General features: G+C 36.8%; 2 protein-coding genes across 3 annotated transcripts in view; one reads left to right on the top strand and one right to left on the bottom strand.

Annotated features, from left to right (window-relative positions):
* Nucleotides 1-10,066, bottom strand: part of MTREX (Mtr4 exosome RNA helicase) — a 136,344-nt gene extending 126,278 nt beyond the window's left edge. The window contains exons 1-3 of one of the 2 annotated variants that reach the window (XM_059061115.2): nt 9,652-10,066; nt 3,734-3,871; nt 2,422-2,488 (exon numbers count right to left, since the gene is read on the bottom strand). In XM_059061115.2, coding sequence (XP_058917098.1) covers nt 2,422-2,488; nt 3,734-3,871; nt 9,652-9,785 — 339 coding nt within the window. In that variant the 5' untranslated portion in view covers nt 9,786-10,066. The remainder of the gene's footprint in view (nt 1-2,421; nt 2,489-3,733; nt 3,872-9,651) is intronic. The other variant, XM_067030974.1, reaches the window with a different exon arrangement.
* DHX29 (DExH-box helicase 29) overlaps nt 9,852-23,921 on the top strand; it is a 48,983-nt gene continuing 34,913 nt past the window's right edge. Inside the window, exons 1-6 of the mRNA XM_059061114.2 lie at nt 9,852-10,411; nt 17,980-18,053; nt 19,220-19,333; nt 20,433-20,562; nt 21,302-21,447; nt 23,126-23,251. Coding sequence (XP_058917097.1) covers nt 10,231-10,411; nt 17,980-18,053; nt 19,220-19,333; nt 20,433-20,562; nt 21,302-21,447; nt 23,126-23,251 — 771 coding nt within the window. The 5' untranslated portion in view covers nt 9,852-10,230. The remainder of the gene's footprint in view (nt 10,412-17,979; nt 18,054-19,219; nt 19,334-20,432; nt 20,563-21,301; nt 21,448-23,125; nt 23,252-23,921) is intronic.

The raw sequence follows: 23,921 nt of genomic DNA, 5'->3' as shown, positions 1-23,921 counted from the left end.
CAAACAAGTATGAGATAAGATTAGCTGTCTTAGAATACTGAGAGATTGTTGGTAAATTTTCATTTCAATTACAATCAAGATGATGTGTGTAGTGTTTCAAAAAGGAATAACTAGACTGTAATTAAGTGAAACAATAAATTATGAAACTCAATGAACAATACCCAGTATAACTGTGTTAGAAGCAATGTGAAACTCTAAATGGAATCTATAAAGGGGTAAAATTTGGTAGTTTATCCAGCACACATTATGAAAGAATTTATGAGTTGTTTTTATTAGTGAATGAACCCTTCCAGGGACAGGAATAGTTTTCATCAGTCTTCTCCTTAAGACTACATGTTCCCCTTTATTATGACGCCAAGAAACTTCTAAGTACTTTCTGACTCCTAGGTAGTTTGACAATAAAAGGACTACTTATCCATTAATTTAAGGGAATGTCCTTCTTTTGTTATACCATACCATGAGTATGATGAAAGTGATTCTATCCAAAGAGCACAACCTCTGGCGCACTGACAAAATCAAATTTCGGAATCCGAAAATCTGAAGACTAGACCCTAAATCATGGTGTGATCCTCATCAAGGTGTGATCAACCTGTGCAGCCATACCTGGTTACTTGGTTCACCTCCCTCACATCTCTCCTGATACTTGCTATGACATGAACAAAAAACATTAACACAAAGCAATTAAGATTTTAATATTTCTGAGATTTAATAGCAGCAACAATAACAAATTGTATTTTCACATGTATGAGAATCAGAGTTTTGTTTTTATTCTCTGAAAACAGTCTGGGTAACACTAACTTATAACAGACAGGTAGAAGAGAAGCTTACAGAGACTAAGGAGTCAGAAAAATAGAAAACCAACAGAATAATCAAGAGTCAAACAGACTTAGCAATTAGTTATTGGTGATTTTTGCCAGAGCAGTTTGAAAGACATGGAGAAAGAAGAAATCTAACTATAGTGGATTAAAAGATGACCGGAAGGTTAGGAAGTTTAGCAGGGATTTTCTAAGCAGAGCACTCAATAACAACTCTGAACAGAAAGGGACCATAACTTTTTTTGTTTATCTCTTTATATTCAGTGAATAATAAAATATACCTGGCACCCAAAGGTAAGTACTGAATGAATGACTACAATGGGGAAGAAGAAACACAACACAGTGGCTAAAAAGTAACACAGAACAAAAGAGAAGCTTTTGAATATTCATATGCTGATAAGAAAAGGAAAATAGAGAAAAGGAGACATCAGAAACAGTCAAGGGAAAATGGAATGATCCAAGTCTTTGTGGAGGCAGGATAGGATACAATCAACACTGGCAAAGCAACTCTCCTCAGCCTCAACAACGCAGTGCCTTGTACTATGAGTGGATGTGACTCCAACTTGGTATCTTCAAACCTTTAGATAAAGTAAAAGGTAAGGTTACCTGCTAAAAAAGTGAGAGGAGATAACAGAATGGAGGGCTTGAGGATAATCATGAAGGAGGACAGAAGGAACTTCTGACCTCTTGAGCAAAATTTGTGTGTGTTTGAGGTTTTTCTCCCATCTTTTTAAGACCACAGCATCAAACAGCATCTAATGTAAGTGTTTAATGAATGATCTAATAGATATTATACCTGCCAAACTAAGTGCTATTTTAAAGGAACATAAGGAAATTTCAAGTAGAAAAACAGGTGTTTAAAAAAATAAGGTTCCAGATCTACATCAAAAGCAATTCTTGTTAATTTGGAATTACTCTGCTTATTTGATACAGTCTTTAATAAGATTCCCCAATTAACTGTAGTAATAACTTATAAGGTTACATGGTAAAGGCAGAAGGGCTTAATAGAAAGAACTAGTGTTACAGTTTCCTTATGTCCCATATGTTTATAAATGCTCACTGATAAACGGTTACTACAAGCTATCAGTGACCACCATCTTGTGGCAGACAATGAAATTGCAACATACCAGTCATCAGAGCAAAAGACAAAAAAGCACGGGACCTGCAAAATGTCACTGTTACTTGAGTTTAGGAGCATGGGAATAAACATGTACTAATTCCTACTCTGAAAAACAAAACAAAAAAACAAACAAAAAAACCCCTACTCTGTGCTGGGTAACTTACCTAATTTTCTTACATAATCTTCACAACCACCCCATGATGTAAATCCCATTATTCTAAACTTACAAATTAGAAAACCAATGTCAAAGAGGTTAAGAAATTTATCCAAGACTGTAGTTAGAAAAAGCGCTGTGTCAAGTGTCTGAGCTCAGGTTTGAAAACAAACCCCCAGCTCCTTCCACTAGACTATGTACAGTGACTGCACAGAAACCACATATTGTTTCCAAAGCCCTTAAGGCTAAATTGCTTATCAATCATCAGACTAGATAGTCCAAAGCAAAATCCCACTTATAACACCAACTTACCATACACTGTTTGTGCTTACCTCATGTGTACACCCTTCAACAGTTTCAACTGATTGTACCTTGACCCTGGGCATCAAGTCTGACAAACTTAAAAAACAACAATTGTTAAAATTACATTAAAATAAATTACTGAGAATTATATATGCTGGGAATTCAAAATGGTGAGTTAGCATCTTTTATTACAAATACAAAACAGACAGACTCCAAGTGGATTATTCAAAGAATTATGTCAGCTTAGTTCCAGTAACTATTTTGGATAAAAAGTACCGCTACAAAAGCATTATCACTGCTTCAAAGCACAAAGTTGCTTATAAAAACCATTACATAATAGGAAATATAAAATAAACTAGCCTAATACAGATGTTGCTATAATTTATAAAAGTGTTCCCTCTTCTCATCAAAATGCTGTTATACTCATCTAGGTTCTCTGTTTAGACTCTGAAAGGACATGATTGTGGATAAATTGAAGAAAAATAGATGTATTTCTATACTAGATCCATTATTATTGATTGTACTTTTGATTTTTTAACTTTAAATCAATAACCATACTTTGGATAAAGCCCAAGAGTTACTACAATAAGCAACAATGATTTTAAATTATCAGTATTATTTTGTAACCTATTCCACTAGTTTGGACAAAGAGTGCATCTTAAGTATTTCAGTGGTACATCTACCACCATTTATAGTACCTACTTTTGCTAGCTACAACAACAGCTAACCGGTTAAAAAACAACAACAACAAAAAACCATAGGAGTAAATTCTTCATTGTAGTGCCAAGCTAGAATATGGCATACGAGAACAGAAAAGCAAAGTCATGATCATCACTACAAGAGGAAACAAGTCTATTTCAGCCACACATATCCATGGGTCTCCCTCATTGATAGTAGTATTGAAATTCATAGCCACTCTACTGCTACATGCAACAGTGAAAATCTAATTCCTCCTAATGCTCCTTCTCAAGTATTCCCTTCCATTGTGTCAGTTTTATTCTTTCCTTTTATCCCACTCTTCCAGTGATCCTCTTCTAAGACATTAACAAATAAATGAAATGGCATTTCTTCTTTTTTAAAAAAATCAGGCTTCAAGATTCTTTCCTAAAATTGGATTCAAAAGTATTAAAAGCCTTTCTTTTCTATATTGTTTTCCATTTCCCCAAAATTACATAACTGTTCTACAGTTATATGTTTATATGAATATATAAAGAATATTTATTTTCATTTCTCTAATTCAACAAATTTTTTCATAAAGTAACAACATACAAGCAATTTTCAAAACTTCAGGCAACCACCCAACTTAAGAGTTACTAACATTTATAACAATGGAAATACTACCATAACTCTTCAGTTATTGACTCTTCTACCCTGGGCTTCTTTCCAAAAATGGGTTCATCTGTGCCCTCGAAGTCTGCATCTCTCTTGTTTTTTCCAATATTAGTTGACTCAGATTGTAATTTACCATCAAAACGTTTTCTGAAAAGTGAACGGTTTAGAATGAATTCTGCAATAGCACTTCTTACTTTAAGGGTGACTCCATAAAATATTATCCTATGTATAATATACACTATTAACAAAAAAGTCATGTAAATAGATGTTACAAATCAAAAGTGGCTAAAGCCCAGAATACTCTTACTTTTAACTAATGAAACTGAATACTACTCCTCTTTCATTTCATATTTTCTTGGAAATTCTGTTCTAAAAATATTTTGCAACTCACATTAACACAACTATTACTAATATAATATTCTTAAAAACTGTAAAATACCATTAGACATTTATGTGAACACTTTCAATAAACATTTAATGCTTTTCTAACAGCATAATATTACTATTTGGGAGAAAAATTTTTTATGTGGTTGGATTCACTGGTCAAAAGTATGACAATAAACGGTGCTTTGTGGATTGGATAACCATAGGGGAAATCAATCTGACTCCTAGGCCAATCATACACAAAAATCAATATGGATATTAGATCTAATTGTGAAAGGCAAAAGCAACAAAGCCTCTAGAAGATAAAATGAGAAATTTATCTTTAGGTATTACTAAACAGGACATAAAATTGTTAACCAAAAAGTAAGTCTGCTAAGTTGGATTGCATTGAAACTAAGAGTTTCTGTAAATCAAAAGGTACCATTAAGAGAGTACAGAGAAAAGACAAAGTGGGAGAAAACACACATACAAATGACAAAAGTCGTATATATCTAAAATAATGGAAGTGATGGCTACAAATTAAAAAAAAAAGGTAACACAATAAAAAATGAGCAAAAGACTAGAACAGGCACTTTACGAAAGAGGATATCCAAATGACCAATAAAGGAGCTCAAGAACCATTAATTACCAGTAAAGTGGAAATTAGACTATATTAGATCAGTGGCTCCAAAATTATTGATCTCAGAAATGATATTGATTTTGATTTTCCAGTCTAAAAGTTACTGAGAATTCCAAGGAATTTTGTTTCTGAAGTCTTATCTATTGATGTTTACCATATTAAATATTAAAACTGAAAAAAAATTAGTATTTTTCCAAAAATATTTTAATGAGAAGAATGGCATTGTTTTATATTTTTGCAAGTCTCTTTAATGTCTGGCTTAATAGAAGGCAGCTGGACTCTCATCTATCTCTACATTCAACTTGTTGTGATACAGTTTTTGGCTGAAGTATGTGAAGAAAAATTCAGTCTCCTATAGTTGAGAAAGAGCAGGCTTTTCAGATAATTGGGAATATTCCTCTGATCCCACACCAAACCTCAATCATACTTCGAAAGTTACTGCCAGAGCTACAGTTAAGAATTTTACAAACAATGTTGAGCAAAAGCCAGAAACAAAAGAACATATTCTGTATGAATCCATTTACATTATATTTACAAACATTAAAAAGACTAACACATGGTTATCACGTTAGTCACTTTACTGGGGGAAAAAGAGGAATTTCTGCAATATTCTATTTTTTTGTCCTAAACAGGGCTTACTTACATTGGTGTGTTCACTATGAAAATTTGTCCCATGACTTTTGCACTTTTTTTTATATGTTTTATCTCAACAGAAAATTTTTTTTTTAAAGAGTCAACAGTAGTACTGATCTATATGGTTGAATAACATTTGCATAATGAAGTTTATTATTTGATGCTTGGCAAAACCTGAGATATGTAATTCCTCTCACGCTCCATTTAGTGGAACAGGTATTCACTGTTGTTCCATATTACTTACATGACTCTCCTTTGGACAAGCGATCAATATCCTTGGCCCTCAGTAAAAGAAGACATATGAATGATAATTATGATCCCTCTAGTTCTAACATTTTATTATTCTTTCTGAATTAGTAAGCATCAACCAAAGCATTGTAATTAAACCTACTAGGAGTTGGTGACAACTATAAAACAAACAAACATCATTCCTATACCTTTGAGAAGCTTAAAACCTAAATTCATTGTACAATACTTTCCTTCAGAAGAGCTCCATTATTCTTTAATACTATATTCAACTCTCTATTCAACTGTATTCTTATCTAAACAATTGAATATGAATCTAATCAAGTCTCGACATCAGCAGCTGTCCAAGATATATACATGTAAGTACCTATATAACTTTAAATTTCTAGTAACCATATTAAAATATTTTAAAAAGAAACCAATTTTAATCTCATTTAACTCAAAATATTATAATTTCAGTATATGAAAATAAAAAATGACATATTTGACATTTTTTATAACAAGTCTTCGAAATACAGTGTATATTTTACATTCACAGAATGTATCAATGCTGATTAACTACATTTAAGTGCTCAATAGCTACAGGTAGGTAGTAGCTATTACAGGAGTCCCCCCTTATCTGTGTTTTCCCTTTCCAAGGTGTCAGTTACCCAAGGTCAACTGAGGTCCAAAAATTTTAAATGGAAAATTCCAGAGGTAAATAATTCATAAGTTTTAAACTGGATGCCTTTTTGAGTAGCATGATGAAATCTTGCACATTCCTGCTCCATCCCGCCTGGGACATGAATCATCCCTTTGCCAACAGTATCCAGCCTATTAAGTCACTTAGTGGCTGTCTAAGTTTTCAGATCACTGTTGTACTATGGCAGTGCTTGTGTTTAAGTAACCCTTTTACTTAAAAATGGCCCTGAAGCACAAGAGTAGTGATGCTGGCAATGCCAAAGAGAAGCCATCAAGTGCTTACTTTAAATGAAAAGGTGAAAGTTCTCCACTTATATATTGATATAATTATTTCATTTTATTTTTAGTAATTGTTAATCTCTTACTGTGCCTAATTTATAAATTACGCTTTTGTAGGTATGTATGTATAGGGAAAATCATACTACATCTAGGGTTTGGCACTATCCAAGGTTTCGAGCAACCACAGCAACCACTGGGGCTCTTGGAACCTGTCCCCCTCAGATAAGGGTGGGAGACTACTATAGATTGCATAGTTCAGCTCTAGATATAAGGACAGTTTACAGTAAATACGTGAAGATAAAAAAGCTAGTAAAATAACAGCATAAGAAAGCTAATTCAGGATGTGGAAAACTATACAGACAAATGAGCTGGTTTCTCCTCTCATCCACCCCTCCAGAAGAAATCAATAGCTTAAGGAAAAAAGGAACTTGTAAAATGAAAGACTTCAAGGATATAACAACCAAAACAGTATAAGGGCTTTGTCTGGAACCTGACTCAAATAAACCAACTACAACCTTTGAGACAACTGGGGAATCTTACTGTGGATTGACTAGTCAATGATATCAAGGAATTATTGTACATTTTGTTAGGTATAACAATGGCATGACAGTTATGTTGGAAAAGAAAGTCACTATCAACGAGATGCATACTGAAATATTTAGGGAGAAATAACGTGATTAGTAGCATTTGGTTTACAAAAAAAGGGTGTGGGAACAAATTGACCATGACTTGATAATACTGAAGCTGAGTTATGCGTGCATGGAGTTTTTCATATTATTCTCTCGCTCCAGACAATTCTCATAAAGTTTTTTAAAAAAGTACCTACTTGATCTAGAGTATTAAATATCAATACAAAAGACAAGATCCTCTAAAGTTCCAGGATTTGCCCTTCTGTGTTATACAAATCAGATGGAAATCATGCTATACATATTGACTACGATACAAATAATTACGATAGTATGATAGTTACAATAAGGCAAATTGGATTTTTCCCTAAAAATACCTAGACGTCTAGGTTTAGTTAGAAGTATTGGTAGTAAACAAAGTTCCGTAAGTTAATCATGGTCTATATTTTCTTATGTATTTCCTTTATCTAATGTTCACATATTTCCTAGTAAAATTAAAATAGAAATTGTTTTTATATCCTACAAATTTTCACTTTGGAAGGTTGCAGAAACAGCTTACGCCTAATACACTGCAAAGTGAATTTTACCTGAGTGATTTTGAAACAAAGATTTACCGCAGTAGGAAATTATACATGTATCATCTTCATAACATCATAGTTGCCCATTCAAACTACAGAAATTATTAATTATTCCTGTTTGGAAAAAAATCAAAAGAACCTGTCCTCCTTTCTCATTTTCCCTGAAAAGTTCCCCAAGACTACTACACCCTCTAACTCAATGAGAGAGGAAGACTATTTTTCCTCCTTTGTTTCACTCTTATGTGACATTTCAAACTCCTGATTCTTCTAATATGCCTCTAATCTATATGTTATGTGTGGGAAAACTACTTTCCCACAGGAATCTCCACTTCAAGCAGTAACAATTGAAATAGCAACCAAATATATACCTACAGTTCTGGTATTTCTCCAAACCCAGATTAAAATTGCCCAATGGATACTTCAATATGGATATACTATCATCACTTCACTTCGTCTCAAACCAAATTAATTTTGAAATAAAATCTCCTATAAATTTCGCTATTTTTCTTCTTTCTGATAACCAAGTTCAAAACGTCTCTTTTGACCCCTTTTCCATTGTCCTCCTTAAATAAGGCCTGTCAATTTTTTCCTTCACAACGTTTTATCTTTCCTTTTCCTTTCGTCACCTCCTGAGTTGAGGTTTTTATCTCATAATTAGATAACTGAGATATTTTTAATTTACTTTTTACTATCAGTGTCTTTCCTCTTTCAATACAGTAGTCAATACATTGACTATTGATACCAAATTAATTTTTCTAAACTATCACTCTACCTATCCAGTCACCAAGTTAGGAAAAAATACATGTTCACCTGGGTTTTTAAAATGAAATCAAAACTCATATGCTTTCTAGTCAATGCCCTTCATAATCTAAAAGCAATTTATATTCTCAGGCTTATCTCTTGTAGTCCCTAAGCAAACACTCCGCCTAGCCCAATTTGTGCTATAAAACAAATCAAAAAAATTCTCAGCATCAATAAGGAAGGAATCATCTCAACACAGAATAGCTTCTTGCATGTAAGGCTCTCTAGACATCACAAATAGCTCTCTTTCCTGAACTTTCATAGCACTTAACTGTATATACAGCTTACTGTATTTCAATCTCCTACTAACTATTTAAAATATGTATTTGTACCACCTCCTTACCTCAAATAAAAGTTCCTTAAGAGCAAAATCATGTCTAATTTAACTCAAGCATCCACTGGGTATTCTCCCCCAACGTCAAGAGTAAATTTTGTTCATTACTAAGGAATCATCTTACTTTAAGTTTTAAGACCAGTAATTTAAAAAAATTTTTTAAATAAAATCAAAGAAAGCCAGCAATTGAGAATCTTTTATGTGCTAATCACTGTTAGGCGATTACACATACTATCTCGTTTACTCCTCACAAAAACCCTTGTGGTTGGTGCTATCGCCTCATTATGGGCAAGAAAACTGCAGCTTACAGATTGAATCTCTCTCCCTTCTCCTGCTATTTGCCCTTTCCCCTCCAAGTCAATCCAAGTCACATTTTCTAAGCTTCTTAACCCTTTGCTCAACTGGTGATTCGTTTCCTGTATTGTGCCCAGTATTGTGCTGGACCTGGGGGTACAGAAACTAAGAGACAGCTAACCTGCCCTCACGACACCAGGGCGCAGGCAGGGGTAATAGGCCTTACGCAAGCGTGAAGTCCACGCTGCCTGCGGCCACCGGAGAACGCCAAGATCCAGCTTCCACAAAGCAACGTTCTTTCTCCCTCCTCAACATTTTTCTCAACCCCCTTCACTTCCCAGCGCCACTAACGTACACCCTACTTCTCGTGGTCTTCAGAAGAGAGTGGGATTTTCTTCCCTCAACACTGAAGATAGAGAAAGAAAAAAAGACATCTCGGACATCTTCCTTACCCGGCCTTTTCCGCAGACCCTGGCGGCCCCTTCCATTTCCCCTTCTCTTTTTCCTTGTCTTTTTTGGCCCCGGGAGCATTGGCCGAGTCGTCCTCAAACACGCTGAAGAGCTCATCCCCGAAAGCGTCCGCCATCTTTCGGAGCTGCGAGACCGAATCTCCCTCCTACCCAAGATGCTCCGCGACCGCACCGACAGTGACGCCAAGCGAAGCCTCAACAGGGGCCCGTGGGAGACAAAATTAGTCGAGTCACTCAGCCCGGAGACTTTTTCCCTGCCTCTTTTTTCTCCTCCGACCTTTCCTTTCCTTTCCTAACCACCGGCGGATAGGCAGCTCCTGGGCTAAAGAGAGAGCGAGGCGAAGGTTCCGGCACGCAGCAGACGCCTAGATGAGCGAAGAGAAGGCGGGACTTTGGTGAGTCGGACCAATTGCGAAGCAGCAGTTGTAGCAGGGCCTAGAAGCCCGGATGGAGGACGCAAGGTGGCGGCGTGGGACTCGGGGAATGTAAAGAGCTTCTGGAGGCGGTGCGGGAGTGGTTCCGGGATCTGGACCGGGAGGAGTCTTTTGCCGCAGCTGCAACATGGGCGGCAAGAACAAGAAACACAAGGCGCCGGGGGCCGCGGCGGTCCGGGCCGCTGTATCAGCTTCCAGAGCCAAATCCGCCGAGGCCGGAGCTGCCGGGGAGGCCCAAAACAAGAAGCCTGTGGTCAGGCCGCCCCCCTCCGCCGCTACTAGCACCAGGGATCCCCGAGTCAAGCAAGGTACGAGCGGTCGGGCCCCGGCCTCCTCCTGAACCGCTACTGCCAGTACCGAGGGAGAAACCTTCGCACCAGGGTGGAGCCTCGGTCTTAAAATTTCTATCTTTCACACCCGGAGCTGCTGGCTCCCCATCGGGTAGCGTTGTTTTAGATCAGTGTGAGCTGCTTGGGCCTCCAGAGTTACGACGGTAGCGTCTCCCACCTAACCTCCACTTCATCTCCTGAGAACAAAAGAAATTTGCATTAGCTCCCGTTTCAGTGGGGATCCGTCCTGAGCCGTCATCTAAACCAGCGATTGAATGCAGAGTAGTGTGTGGAATTGTTAACGTCCTAGAGCCAGACCCATTTTCTACTTCTCAAACCATTTTCATCCACGATGTAGCGTTTCCACGTGTTATGGAAAAAAATCAGTACTTAAGAATTTCAGCACTTACACACCGAATATGAGTAACCTATTGTAAAAATTATCAGCGATCTTTACCGCAGCAATACATTTTTGCTTACTGTGTAGTTTGGTTTGATAATTCAATTTGGAGATTGTCGGTTCTGGCTGCAGATCAGCAGGCCACTATTACAGCTGATTTGGACAGTTATACGCTGTTTTCTTCTGCTTAGCTTGTTTGCTTGTAGTTCTTACTGAAATGTAAGTCTAGTAAATATTTGTTGAAAACCTCCTGTGTATTTGGCATGAAGTTAGGGATGGGATGAACAAAATAGACAAATCATCTCTCCTGGAGCTTGCCAATCTAATGGCGCACACAGCCATGAAGTAGTCACACAAACGTTGCTCTATGCTTGATAAGTGCCACAAAGAAAAGCTAAGGAAGAGAATTTAACAGCATAATCTGATTTTTACTGGGGAAAAGGAGGAGTAATGGACAGTCTCTTTGAGAAAGTGACAGTATCGGGAGGATGAATAGGTGTTAACGCTGTACAGAATGGGGGAAATAATATTCCTGGCTGAGGTAAGGAACACTATTGTGCAAAGATCTTGAGTCAGGAAAGAGCATGGGCCTTTAAGATACTCAGAATGTAAGCACTGCCTAAGGAGGAAAAGAGATGAGACTGAAGAAGTAGGTAGGTAACAAACCTTCACTTAGAAGGTGAATAATAATTCTTTGCCCTACAATATATTGTAACCCTTTAACTACAAAGTTATTATGCCTGCAATTACAAATACATAGAATTTCTCCTTAAGTATTCTGTGGCAATTTTACTCTGTGAATCAGCCTCTTTCTGTCTTTTCTTGATATTCCTCTGAATTCTTTGAACTTTCTAATAGTCATTTGTTGTATTCTTTGGCTTCCCATTCTCCCAACCCCAAAATATGACCATTACTGTAGGTGTCAGTCTGTGACAGTATGATTCTTTCTGTACAGCCCTTTCAGGAGAGTTCATCTACTTCCATTACTTCTGTCTTTTCTTTTGTAGATGACTCCTCAGTCAACATGTCCAATCCTAGTCTATTCCAAGCTCAAGTCTACATTTACTTGGACTTTTGGCCCTGTTTTGCAAGCACGTCAAATTTAATGACATGGCTAATACTGAACTATACTTCTCTCCCCCAAACTAGCTTCTCCTGTGACTTCTTTGTTTCTGTTTTTCCATATTCCTCTATCCAATGTCAATAGTTATTTTTTATGTCTTCTTTTCTTCACATCAGATCTGTTGTCAAACTCCGTGCAGTCTGCTTATTTCTCTTCCATGTATGCCCTTTTCACTTTTGATTTATACTTGTTACACCTCAGTTTAGGCACTCATGAATTTCTGGAGTACCAACACAGCCTTCTGATGGGTTTCCCTAGCTGTGCTCTTTTTTCCTCCTCCAGTCTGTCCTGCATAAAGCATCAGATTGATCTTTCAGAACCACTGCTTTGATCATGTCACTTACCAGTTTTTTCTACAGCGTCTTCACTGACTTTGTGATAAAATACAAACCATTCAGCTCGTATCTAAGACCCCCTTTCTAGCCTTTTTACTAGTTCCTATATTCAGCTCTAGCAAATCTGGTGTATTTTCACTGCTCCAAATGCAGCTGTTGGCTTTCTGCCTCCTGTTTATTCTTGCTGTTTTCTCTCATTGGAATGCTATCTATCCCTAATGCTATCTACCAGAATCCTGTAATACCCACCCCAGATATCAACTACTTTTTGAATTCTTCTGTGTCCACAGCTCATGTATATCATTGTTGTTTGAATCATTCTTTTTGATGTTTAGATCTTGCCTATGTGAGCAATTATACATTTTATCTATCCTATAAAATTGTAGGAGGTAGGAACAGTTTTATGGTTACGTATTAACATCCCTCAGTATCTAGTCAAATGCTCTGAATATCGTCATCCAAAAAATTTCTTGGGTAAGTGACAAGGAAAATTTCAGAGGAGTTACTAAGACCAAGAAATCAAAAGAGAAAATGAGAGGTTATCTATCAAATTTGTAGAGAACTTTTTATAACCATAAATCAATATATATAGCAGTGTAAATAAAATGTTGCAGCAAGATTGCCACATGATTTTGTTTTCTCTTTTTCTGTCTGGATATTTTTATATTACATATAATAGGCCTACTTGGAAGAAAAAAGTGGAAAAGTACACAGAAAAAATTATCTCTGAACTCTTTGTTGTTCCTAATGTAAATGTAATTGTTTTACTCCGCTTTCATCTCTCTCTCTGGCTTTTCAAACAATTTGAAGGATTGTGCATAGCATACTTTCTCAAAATTGGACTCTCATCTAGAGGTAGAAAATGACTGGTGCCACGAAATGGTTCTTGGCACAATCCTGGGTATTCTTCCACTTCTATTTTTTTATGTCTTTTGTTTATCAAATAATGTTTGAAGAGCTACTACGTGCCAGACAAGATTTTAGGCACTGGGGATACCACAAGAACAAAACAGACTGAGATCACTGCTTTCAAGGGGCTTACATTATTGGGGGCTGATGGAGGGTGCTTACAACCATAAGGCTTGTGTTTGTGAAAATTCTTAAACCTAGTTGAGACTTAAAATCTTAAGAGGGAAATAAGACTAGGGGACTGATGTCATGAATAAATTCATAAAAACCGTTATAAATAATTTTTAGGGTCACCAAAATAAAATAGAAAAAGTGCCATGAAAGTCAGAAAACAGTGACTTGGTAAAGAATAAATTGGGTGGTGGGGTCTGTTTTGGTTTAGAACAGAGATGGCTTTTCTGAGGAAACCTGCTGAGATGATTTGAAGCAACCAGTTATTAGATCTGGAGACAGAATGTTTGAGGCTTAGGCAACAAGGGCAAAAGCCCTAAGGTGGGAACAAGCTTAGCATGATGCAGGAAGACAAGAAGAAAGTCTGTATGGGTGGAGTGAGGGTGGGGGGGACTGGTGTTTGTATTAAATGGGGAAGAGACTTTAGCTAAGATTAGTCAGGTAGTTTTGGCAGTATGGATGCACTTCTTCACAGACCCTGACTGCTTAGATTATATCAGCTAACTCTAATTTATTCTCCAGATACGCTGTACTTCCCCTTCATAGCCTATTTGGGTAATTAGTTGCTTAATTACTCCACCAGAATATGAGCTCCGTGAGGACAAGATTGGGTCTTATTTATTCCTGACTGGGTCTCTTGGCTGGTTTGGTTCACCTTGCAGATGTGTACTGTTGGGCAGAAGGGAGCCACAGTGCCTCAGTGCACCTGTCACCAGCACCAGCACCTCGAAGTGAATGTTTCAGTGATAGTGGGTCATTACAATCACTGTATGATGTAAAATGCAATACCGTATACAAGGAATATATTCTATAAGAAAAAAGAGTATTGGGCAACAAGAAATTGATTCTGGCTGACGCTTCTTTTTTCTTGCTAAGTCATCTTGAGGCAATCACTTAGTTTTTCTGCGCTTCAACGTTAATGTAATAAATATTTTTGAGAGCCAGTTACGTATGTTCCTTTATTCCATGAACAGTCATTATAAATTGGAAACCCTTAGTGCTTTTGCCTTAGGGATACATTCTGCACACTGACTTCCTTATTTCTAGTCAGATTTCCAATAACTCCCTTCATCTGAAACAAAACCAAAACTTGTGGAGAAGGGTCTCTAAGCAGCAAGAAAGGTAGCTGTCATACATCTTATGCACATTACTTGGCAGAAGAATGGGAACCATTTTTATTCCATGGCCTATTGACTTAGAATTGTATTTGAAAATAGGGTTACTCATTTACAAGTTTCAGTATCTATTTTCTTCTGGTACCATCACTTTTTCCTATGTAACAGATTAGAATTTGGGGGTAGGGAGTTATTAGGTTGACATTCTGAAAGGTGGCAGCTGACAGGAGAGAAGACCAAAGAATCACTAAATAGAAAATTAGAGCAGTCTCAGGGAATTGGGTAGCCTCTGCAAGCCCCTGAGCAAAGTCATAGATACTCATAAGAAGTAATGCATCATGAAAAGCTTTGAATTTTGCTTATTGTATGTATTATGGCAGGAAGTGTAAATACAGTTTAGAAGGATTTCTATCAAATTGTTTTAAAATGCATTTCAGATTTTGGAGTTTTCATTCATGCTGATTAAAAATCTTACATGAACATATTTTAGGAAGAATTTGAAAATGAAAGGGCCTTACTGGTTTACTTGATTTAATTGGTAATATCCCTGGCAAAATCTCATTATTGCTTCAATTCCTCAGAGTATTGAATAAAATGAAAACATACCATTTTTTAGAGACCCTGATTGACACCCAGCGAATGCACAGCAGTATGGGTGTTCATTCTCCTCCTGATAGTCTGGGGACTTAGATCTTTTATTTGCCCTCTGGAAGTCTGCAGTATAAGCTGACCTCAGGGAAGTGATATTGTTGGATGTTTTAGGTGGAATGGTTGGAGGAGAAAAATGAGAGCTGACTGCAATCTTTAATTCACTAATTTAAAAAACAAAACCAGGGGCTTCCCTGGTGGCGCAGTGGTTGAGAGTCCGCCTGCCGATGCAGGGGACGCGGGTTCGTGCCCCGGTCTGGGAAGATTCCACATGCCGCGGAGCGGCTGGGCCCGTGAGCCATGGCCGCTGAGCCTGTGCGTCCGGAGCCTGTGCTCTGCAACGGGAGAGGCCACAACAGTGAGAGGCCCGCGTACCACGAAAAAAAAAAAAAAAAAAAAAAAACCAATCGGGAATTCCCTGGTGGTCCAGTGGTTAGGACTCGGAGGTTTCACTGCTGGGGCTCAGGTTCACCTCCTGGTTGGGGAACCAAGATATCGTAAGCTGCATGGCATGGTCAAAACAAAAAACAAAACCAAAAAACACTTATTAACGGAATTTACAATCTTACCTCTGTCAGTAACGCAGGAACGTGAACTGTTTCTCAGTATTGTCTTGGTAATGAAACATTCATCCATCTGTACCTTTTCAGAAAGGGTTATAACTGGGGCCCTTCCATGGGTGTAGGGACCTCTAAAACTGATTTGTGTATTAAATTTGTGAATGAATTTACTACAACTGATAAGACCCCCCAGAAATGGTGAAAAGACTACTGATATATACTCTATAACCATTGACATGAGTTTATGAGCAAGGTTACCAGGATTATGGTAAAGTCTGAAACTAAAAGATGAGGAAAACCGTACTATACCAGAATTGTTATCTTTTAACGTATTCTAGGTAGCTTTGGGTACCTTCTTAACTATAGCACAGAAGTAATTCAGGTGACCCACCAATGTTCCTAGTTCAGACTGCTCAAATGTAAATAGTTATTTTCAAAAACTTTGGTTTTCCTTTTTAAATGCCTCATTATATTAACTTAAAATGAACAACCCAATGTAAGTCAACAGAGACTAAAATCCTGGACTTTATAATAAGCAACTCTTTAATGTTTAGGTTTCTCAAAATGAAAAAAATCCTATTTTAAGGTTTATAAAAGTAGAGTAACATGGTTTTGTACGATTCTAGGATTATTTTTATATAGCAGTGGTTCTCAAAGTGTGCTTAGGGGATCCTGGGGAATTTTTGAGACCGTTCTAGCAGAGGCTTAATGAGGTCAAACTATATTAATAATAATTCTAAAATGTTATTTGCCATTTTCATGCTCATTTTCTCTCTAGTATACAGTGACTACATGATGTGTGATATTACAGAAGACTGAATGCAGAAGCCATATGTTAAGAGATTTGCAAAAGTAGAAAACAATATTTTTGATTTGGAAAATATAGTTATTTTTCATAAAAGTACTATATTAACATGTAGTAGGTTTATTTTTAATGAATTAACAAATATTTTTAAAAATTTCCCCTTTGGGACTTCCCTGGTGGTCCAGTGGTAAAGAATCCACCTTGCAATGCAGGGGACGTGTGTTCAATCCCTGGTCAGGGAACTAAGATCCCACATGCCGTGGGGCAGCTAAGCCTGCGTGCCACAACTACTAAGCTCACATGCCTCAACTGGAGCCCACGCGCCTCATCTAGAGAAGAGAAAATCCGCACGCCACAACTAGAGAAAAGCCCACGCACCGCAACGAAGAGCCCACGTGCCTCAACAAAGGTCCCACATGTGGCAACTAAGACCCAATGCAGCCAAAAATAAATAAGTCTTTAAAAATAAATAACATTTCCCTTTTAGTTTATAGTATGATAAATATCAATATTATAACCTACATAAACAAAAAGTATTTGGGATCTTCAATAATTTTTAAGAGAGTAAGGAGATCATGAGACCAAAGTTTGAAAATAAAATGTATTCCTTTCCGGCTATTCATTGTTAGAAAACTGTTAATATATAGCATTTCTATTGACTGGAACACACTTGGCAACTGTATGCGGTGAGTAGTGTCCCCCAAAATTTCATGTCCACATGGAACCTCAGAATGTAATCTTATTTGGAAAAAAGATCTTTGCAGATGTAATTAGTTAAGGATCTTGAGGTGAAGTCATCGTGGATTTAGGGAGAGCCCTAAATCCAATGACCAGCGTCCAGAGAAAGGAGATGGAGATTTGCATACAGAGAGACAGAGGGAATAAGGCCACGTGAAGACCCATTTTAAGAAGGAGGCAGACAAGCCAAGCAACGCCTGGGGTCACCAGAAGCCAGAAGAGTCAAGAAAAGAGTGTTATCTAGAGACTTCAGAGGGAGTATGGTCCTACTGACACCTTGATTTTGGACTTCTAGCCTTCAGAATTGAGAGAGAATGTTTCTGTATATTCAGCCACCAAGTTTGTACAGCAGCCTTGGAAACGAATATAGCAACCTTATACTCAGTAGGAGAAAATTGTAGGAACTCTCACCTCCTTTTTGCCTTAGGAGGAGTGCTTTCTCTTCAAAATTACCCGTCTTCTCTGCCAGGAATCAAATATCCTCTGAGAGGTCTTACTTCAGCTAAGTGCCAGGCATTTACACTCTTAGAAACTAGTTAACCTAGAGAGTGCTAAGCAGTAGAATGCTTTTGCAAATTTAGCGGAAGTATTGCTGACTTCCAGATTGAGTTATTTGGTAAAGTGGAAAAGAAAGAGCTGAAATCAAATATTTAATGTTTAACGATCTTTAGAGGAAAATTAAAATAGTGTAATGGATATTAATCATTAAATTACCTTGACTGTTTATTGTCTGTTATATACAGGTCCGAAAATTTATAGTTTTAATTCTGCAAATGATTCTGGTGGTCCTGCAAATCTGGATAAATCTATTTTGAAAGTGAGTATCAAGGTTTTGAGTCATTTCAAGAAATGTTACCTTAAAAAAAAAAGATACAGTCTTAAATGTAAGCAAATGATGGGGTGTTTTAAGTTTTTGTAAGTAGTACAGTAATTCCTCATCTATACTAAATAAAAGTAAATCATACACATCTGTTGAGAGCCTGTAAGAAATTAAGGAAGAGCTGGATAAGGTCCAAACTTCTAAGTATATCATATACATCCTTCCAGGTCTGACTTAGTATACTTTTCCAGCCTCCTCTCCATTACTCTTCTCCACTTAAAATCGTAGTTCATATCTCATTGTTCCCCCAAATCCCATATGATTTTAACGATTCCAGGCTTTTGTCCATGGGCTCTCTGCCTAGAATGCTCTATTTCCCTTTCTCCATTTGTCACCTCTATAAAGTCCATCATCACTCACCAGTTTATTTTCCTGGTGGATCCATCAGCACTTCTTACATCTTTCTAAATAATGACATGCTGGGTTACAGTTTATCTTTTTATATATGTTTCCTGTGCTAGAATGAATTCCTGAAGTATGTTTTTGTGCATTGCTCGTAGTGAGCATTCAGTAAAGATGTGATCAAAGGAATATTTTTGAAGGTAGTTGGCTGTATAATCTTAGGTTAAACATATGGAAACAGCAGAAGGTAAAATGGCCAATAGGGGAAAATAGAAAACAAACTCTGGAAGCCAAAATAATTTGTGTAACCTAATTATTACAGTTTATATAAGGTTTTACTTTTACTTGATTTGCCCTCTTTTTAGTGTAGCATCCATTCTTTCAGGCAATGTGCTTGGGCTGGTTTACCTTAAGGCAAATTTCTGGGGTCCATCCCCAAGGATTCTGATTCAGTATGTTTAGTATAGGGCTTAGGAATCTGTCTTTGTGGACATACGGCTTCAAGAGGCTTTATAAAAGGATTTTTGCCTTGCCACATGTTGCTTTTTCTGTATCCCATTTTTTCTTAAATATATGGTAGGAATTTGGTCCAGTGAATGGTATTCCAATATATGATAATCACTGTATCTGATTTCAGCTGAAATTCTGGGCTTGGTTGGAAGGGATGTAGAAAACTGTGTGATTTGCTTCTAATTATTTAGTTATTAAATGTTATTTAATAATTCATCTTCTAATTGATATGACCTTTTTGGTCTCAACAGGTGGTAATTAATAACAAACTAGAGCAAAAAATTATTGGAGTGATAAATGAGCATAAAAAGCAAAATAATGACAAGGGAGTGATTTCTGGAAGACTTACTGCCAAAAAATTACAGGTATTTTGCATACTTTTTTTTAAGTTACTCATTTTTAGTGGAGCATTTTTAAGACAGCTCCACATGTGAGATAAAATGACTTTTCAACTTCCATTGAAATTTCATGTAGATTAGTTCCATCTGCAAGAATAAGGAAGGAACTGTGCCCAAAACAAGTACATGCATTAAAATAGTGATATGAAAACTAAATTACATTCCCAAAATTATGTTGGACTTGTGGTGGGCACTTTGCTTACATTTTCTCTGACACACCAATCCTGGAAGGTATTTTGCCCCATTTTTCAAATGGAGGAAATGAGGCTTGGAAAGATTACATAAATTATTTTTTAATTACTAAGTAGCAAAGTAAGCAGAGTCTGGATTTGAACCCAGTCCTGCCCAGCTGTAAACATCATGCTTTAGAAAGTACAATAAAAAGCTTTACTTTATGTATGAACATGTTCATTGAAGCACTGCTGATAATAATTTAAAAAAAAGAAAACATCTTAAGTGGTCACCAATAGGAAAATAGATTATGATATGTCTACCCAGTGGAATATTTTGTAACTATTAAAATTGATGAACAGTTTCTAATAATTTGGGAAGATACTTATGTTACAATGTTAAGTAAAGTTTGTTTTTATAAAATCATAGAAAAATGACTGAAAGGAAGCATACTACATTGCAAACAGTATCTTTAGATAGTGAGAATATGAGCAGTTTCTCCTGGTCCTTTTTTATTTATCTATAGTTCTCAGATTCTCAATACAGTGAGAGGGACTTCCCTGGTGGTCCAGTGGTTGAGACTTCGCCTTCCAATGCAGGGGGTGCAGGTTCGATCCCTGGTCGGGGAGCTAAGATCCCGCATGCCTCGGGGCCAAAAAACCAAAACACTAAACAGAAGTAATATTGTAACAAATTCAATAAAGACATTAAAAATGGTCTGCACATCAAAAAAAAAATCTGAACAGCACATTTAACTCTTCTAACTGGAAAAAAAAGGTATTTTTGAAGTTATAGTTTGTGTCAGAGATTCTGGTTTAAAATGAATGGGAGAATAGACTTAGTAATGAAAAAGAGAAAATGGACAGAATGACTTTTTTACATTTCCCTTTCATAGGATTTATACATGGCTTTACAAGCATTTTCATTTAAGACTAAGGACATTGAAGATGCCATGACTAACACACTCCTACACGGAGGTGATCTTCATTCTGCCTTGGATTGGCTCTGTTTAAACCTTTCAGATGGTAAGCAGTATTGTCATAAATGTCTTTCAGTTTATAAAACCTTTTGAAATAATTTCAATGTTTATGATATTTGTATCAAGCTTTTGACTTGTACTGAAAATTTTTTTCACTGTTATAATTATTTATTTTTAGGATGTTCTTACACTTTTCTAGTCTTTTTAGTATATTCTTCTTAAAGGTTGTAGTCTGTGCAAGAAGAAATTATTTTTTTGTGTATTGCTTTCAGTTGTTGATAGCCATTTTACAATGCACATAATATAGCAGATACTCAAAGTTTGCCTGTCTGTAACCTGTCAGGCTGTGTATCCTCATTTTGATTTAGAAATTAGGACTGTCTAGCTTTGGATAAATAATATTAAATTAAGCAGAGCGTCAAGGTTGTAAACTTTGGCAAGAACCTGGAATGCATATTGCTTCTATGACTGATTTAAGGATACTGTCACATGTGACAGGCAACCAAAGAGAGGGTACGGTTAAGATTTTCTTATGGAAATTTAGGAGTCTAGCATATTGAGGGTGAAATAAATGGTCAAATAGAGGTGGGCTGGTTATCTAGAGAGTGTTTCCACTGGTTTGATAATAAAACGAGGTTCATCATAGGATTTCTATTCCTAGGAGATGAGCAGTAGAACAAAATTAGGTGCTCTTTGTCTAGACAGGGTTTATGTGAGTGTTTAATAAATATTTGTGTGTTTTATGTATCATGTACATGTTTATTTTCATCGCAATTTCTCTTAAGATGCACTTCCTGAAGGATTCAGTCAGGAATTTGAAGAGCAACAACCTCTAAGTAGGCCAAAATTCCAGTCTCCTCAAATACAAGCCACTATTTCACCTCCACTGCAATCTAAAACCAAAAAACAGGAAGAAGATCCTAAGATAAAGGTAATTTAAGAATTAAACATTTAAAAGTTGTATAAAATCAGAATGAAGCACATGTAATAGTTCATAAGGGTACAAATATTAGGTTACAATAATGTTTTTACTTATTGAAAATGTCTAATGGGTTTGCCAAACTCTTCTATCACTGTTGGTTTCAGTTATCTATTGTTACATAACAAACCACCCAAAAATGTAGTGACTTAAACCAAGAATTTCATATGATTTTTCAGTCTGTACTGGGCTCAGTTAGGCAGTTCTTCTGCTCCATGAGGTATCTCCTCAGACTGGAACATCCAAAATGGTTTCTTTACTCACATGACTAGGTGCCTCGGCTGGGAGCTAGCAAGTCATCTCTCTCTCCACATGACTAGCTTAGGTTTCCTTTTATATGGTGATATTAGGGTGGTCAGACTTCTTTCTTGACATATGGCCTCCAAGAGCAAGTATCTCGAGATAGTAAGCTCCAGTGTACAAATTTTTATCAAGCCTCTGCTTGTATCACTCTTGCTAATGTCCCATTGGTTGAAGAAAGTCATGTGGCCAATTCAAAATCTGTATGGAAGGGGATTACAGAAAGGCATTAATACTGGAAGGTGTACTTCATTACACTTCATTACACATTACACCTAACTACTCTGCATGTCATAAAACATCTGTGAACATGAGTGAACCTAGAGAACACTATGCTAAGTTAAATAAGCCAATCACAGAAAGACAAATACTACATTATGTCACTTACGTGAGGTACCTAATATAGTCATATTGATAGAAACAGAGAATAGAATGGTAGTTACCAGGGGCTAAAGGGAGGAGGGGCAGATGGGGAAATGTTGCTTAATGGTTATAAAATTTCAGTTATGAAAGATAGGTAAGTTCTATACAGCTGCTATGCAACATAGTACCTATAGTTAACAGTACAGTACTGTACACACACACACAAAAGAACACACAAAAATTTTTGGAGGTGATGGATATGTTTAGTACCTTGATCGTGGTGATGATATCTCAGGTGTATGCATATGTCCAAACTCATCAAAATGATGAGTGTGTGTATGTATATATATATACAGTAAATAATTAACATTTTAATAATATGTACATTAAATATGTGAAATTTTTAATGTATCAGTTATACCTCAATAAAGCTTAAAAATAAACAGCAAAAATCTGTGGAAACATCATCCCCACAAAACCACTGTTTTTAAGGACAACACTAGTTTTTAACAGTTCTTTCATTTTTTTGCCTCTTTATGTAAATGTATTCTTTGGATCATGTAAGTTTAGGCTTATTAATGTTGAGTTCCATTCATTTGTCCTTCACTGAACAGTAAAGAATATGATTTTTGAGGCTTATGTGTCTACTGTTTCTGAGTGTAAGGAAATTATAAAAGCAGTGACACTTGATGATAGTTTTGACACCTTTATCTAATTTTTTTTTTTTTTTGCGGTACGCGGGGTTCTCACTGTTGTGGCCTCTCCCATTGCGGAGCACAGGCTCCAGACGCGCAGGCTCAGCAGCCATGGCTCACGGGCCCAGCCGCTCCGCGGCATGTGGGATCTTCCCAGACCAGGGCACGAACCCGTGTCCCCTGCGTCGGCAGGCGGACTCTCAACCACTGCGCCACCAGGGAAACCCCTTTTTCTAATTTTGATTTTTCAGATATTTGTTTTTTCTTTCTAGCCAAAAAAGGAAGAAAAAAATTTGGAAGTAAATATGAAAGAATGGATTTTGCAATATGCTGAACAACAAAACGAAGAAGAAAAGAGTGAGACTTCTAAAAGTTTAGAAGAGGAAAAATTTGATCCTGTGAGTAGAAATTTATATTGGGCTTCTAGCTGGATATACCTGGCAAAATATTTAACTTTAATAAGACTTAGTTTCCTCATTTGTAAATTGAGAAAATAGTTACCTCTAGGGGTTTATGTGAGGATTAAATAAAATAACACTTAGGGAAAAAAATGACACAAAATAACTGCTCAATATATGTTAATTACATTCCTCCCATGTTTAAAAAGATAATCACCAAATATTTTTAAATGATTGTTCTGTGTTAGGAGTATGCTTAATTATTTGGTTAATTTTAAAAAGCACCTTCCTTTATATAGGAAACCCATTGCCTGGACAGAGAAAACCTACATATCATAAGATAAACTAAAAATATTAGGTTAAGTGAAAAAAGCAAGTTGTAGGAAGAAAATAACACAAAACATATATCTGATAAAAGACTTCTGTCTAGAATTTATAAAGAAGTTTTTTGGGGGTTTTTTTGTTGTTTTTTTTTTCTGTACGCGAGCCTCTCACTGTTACGGCCTCTCCCGTTGCGGAGCACAGGCTCCAGACACGCAGGCTCAGCGGCCATGGCTCACTGGCCCAGCCACTCCGCAGCATGTGGGATCTTCCCGGACCGGGGCGCGAAACCATATCCCCTGCATCGGCAGGCAGACTTTCAACCACTGCGCCACTGGAAGCCCTATAA

Source organism: Kogia breviceps, chromosome 4 (assembly GCF_026419965.1).
Source record: "Kogia breviceps isolate mKogBre1 chromosome 4, mKogBre1 haplotype 1, whole genome shotgun sequence".
NCBI lineage: Eukaryota > Metazoa > Chordata > Mammalia > Artiodactyla > Physeteridae > Kogia > Kogia breviceps.
Note: the sequence above shows the minus strand (reverse complement) of the source record. Positions and strands in the feature narration are given on the sequence as shown.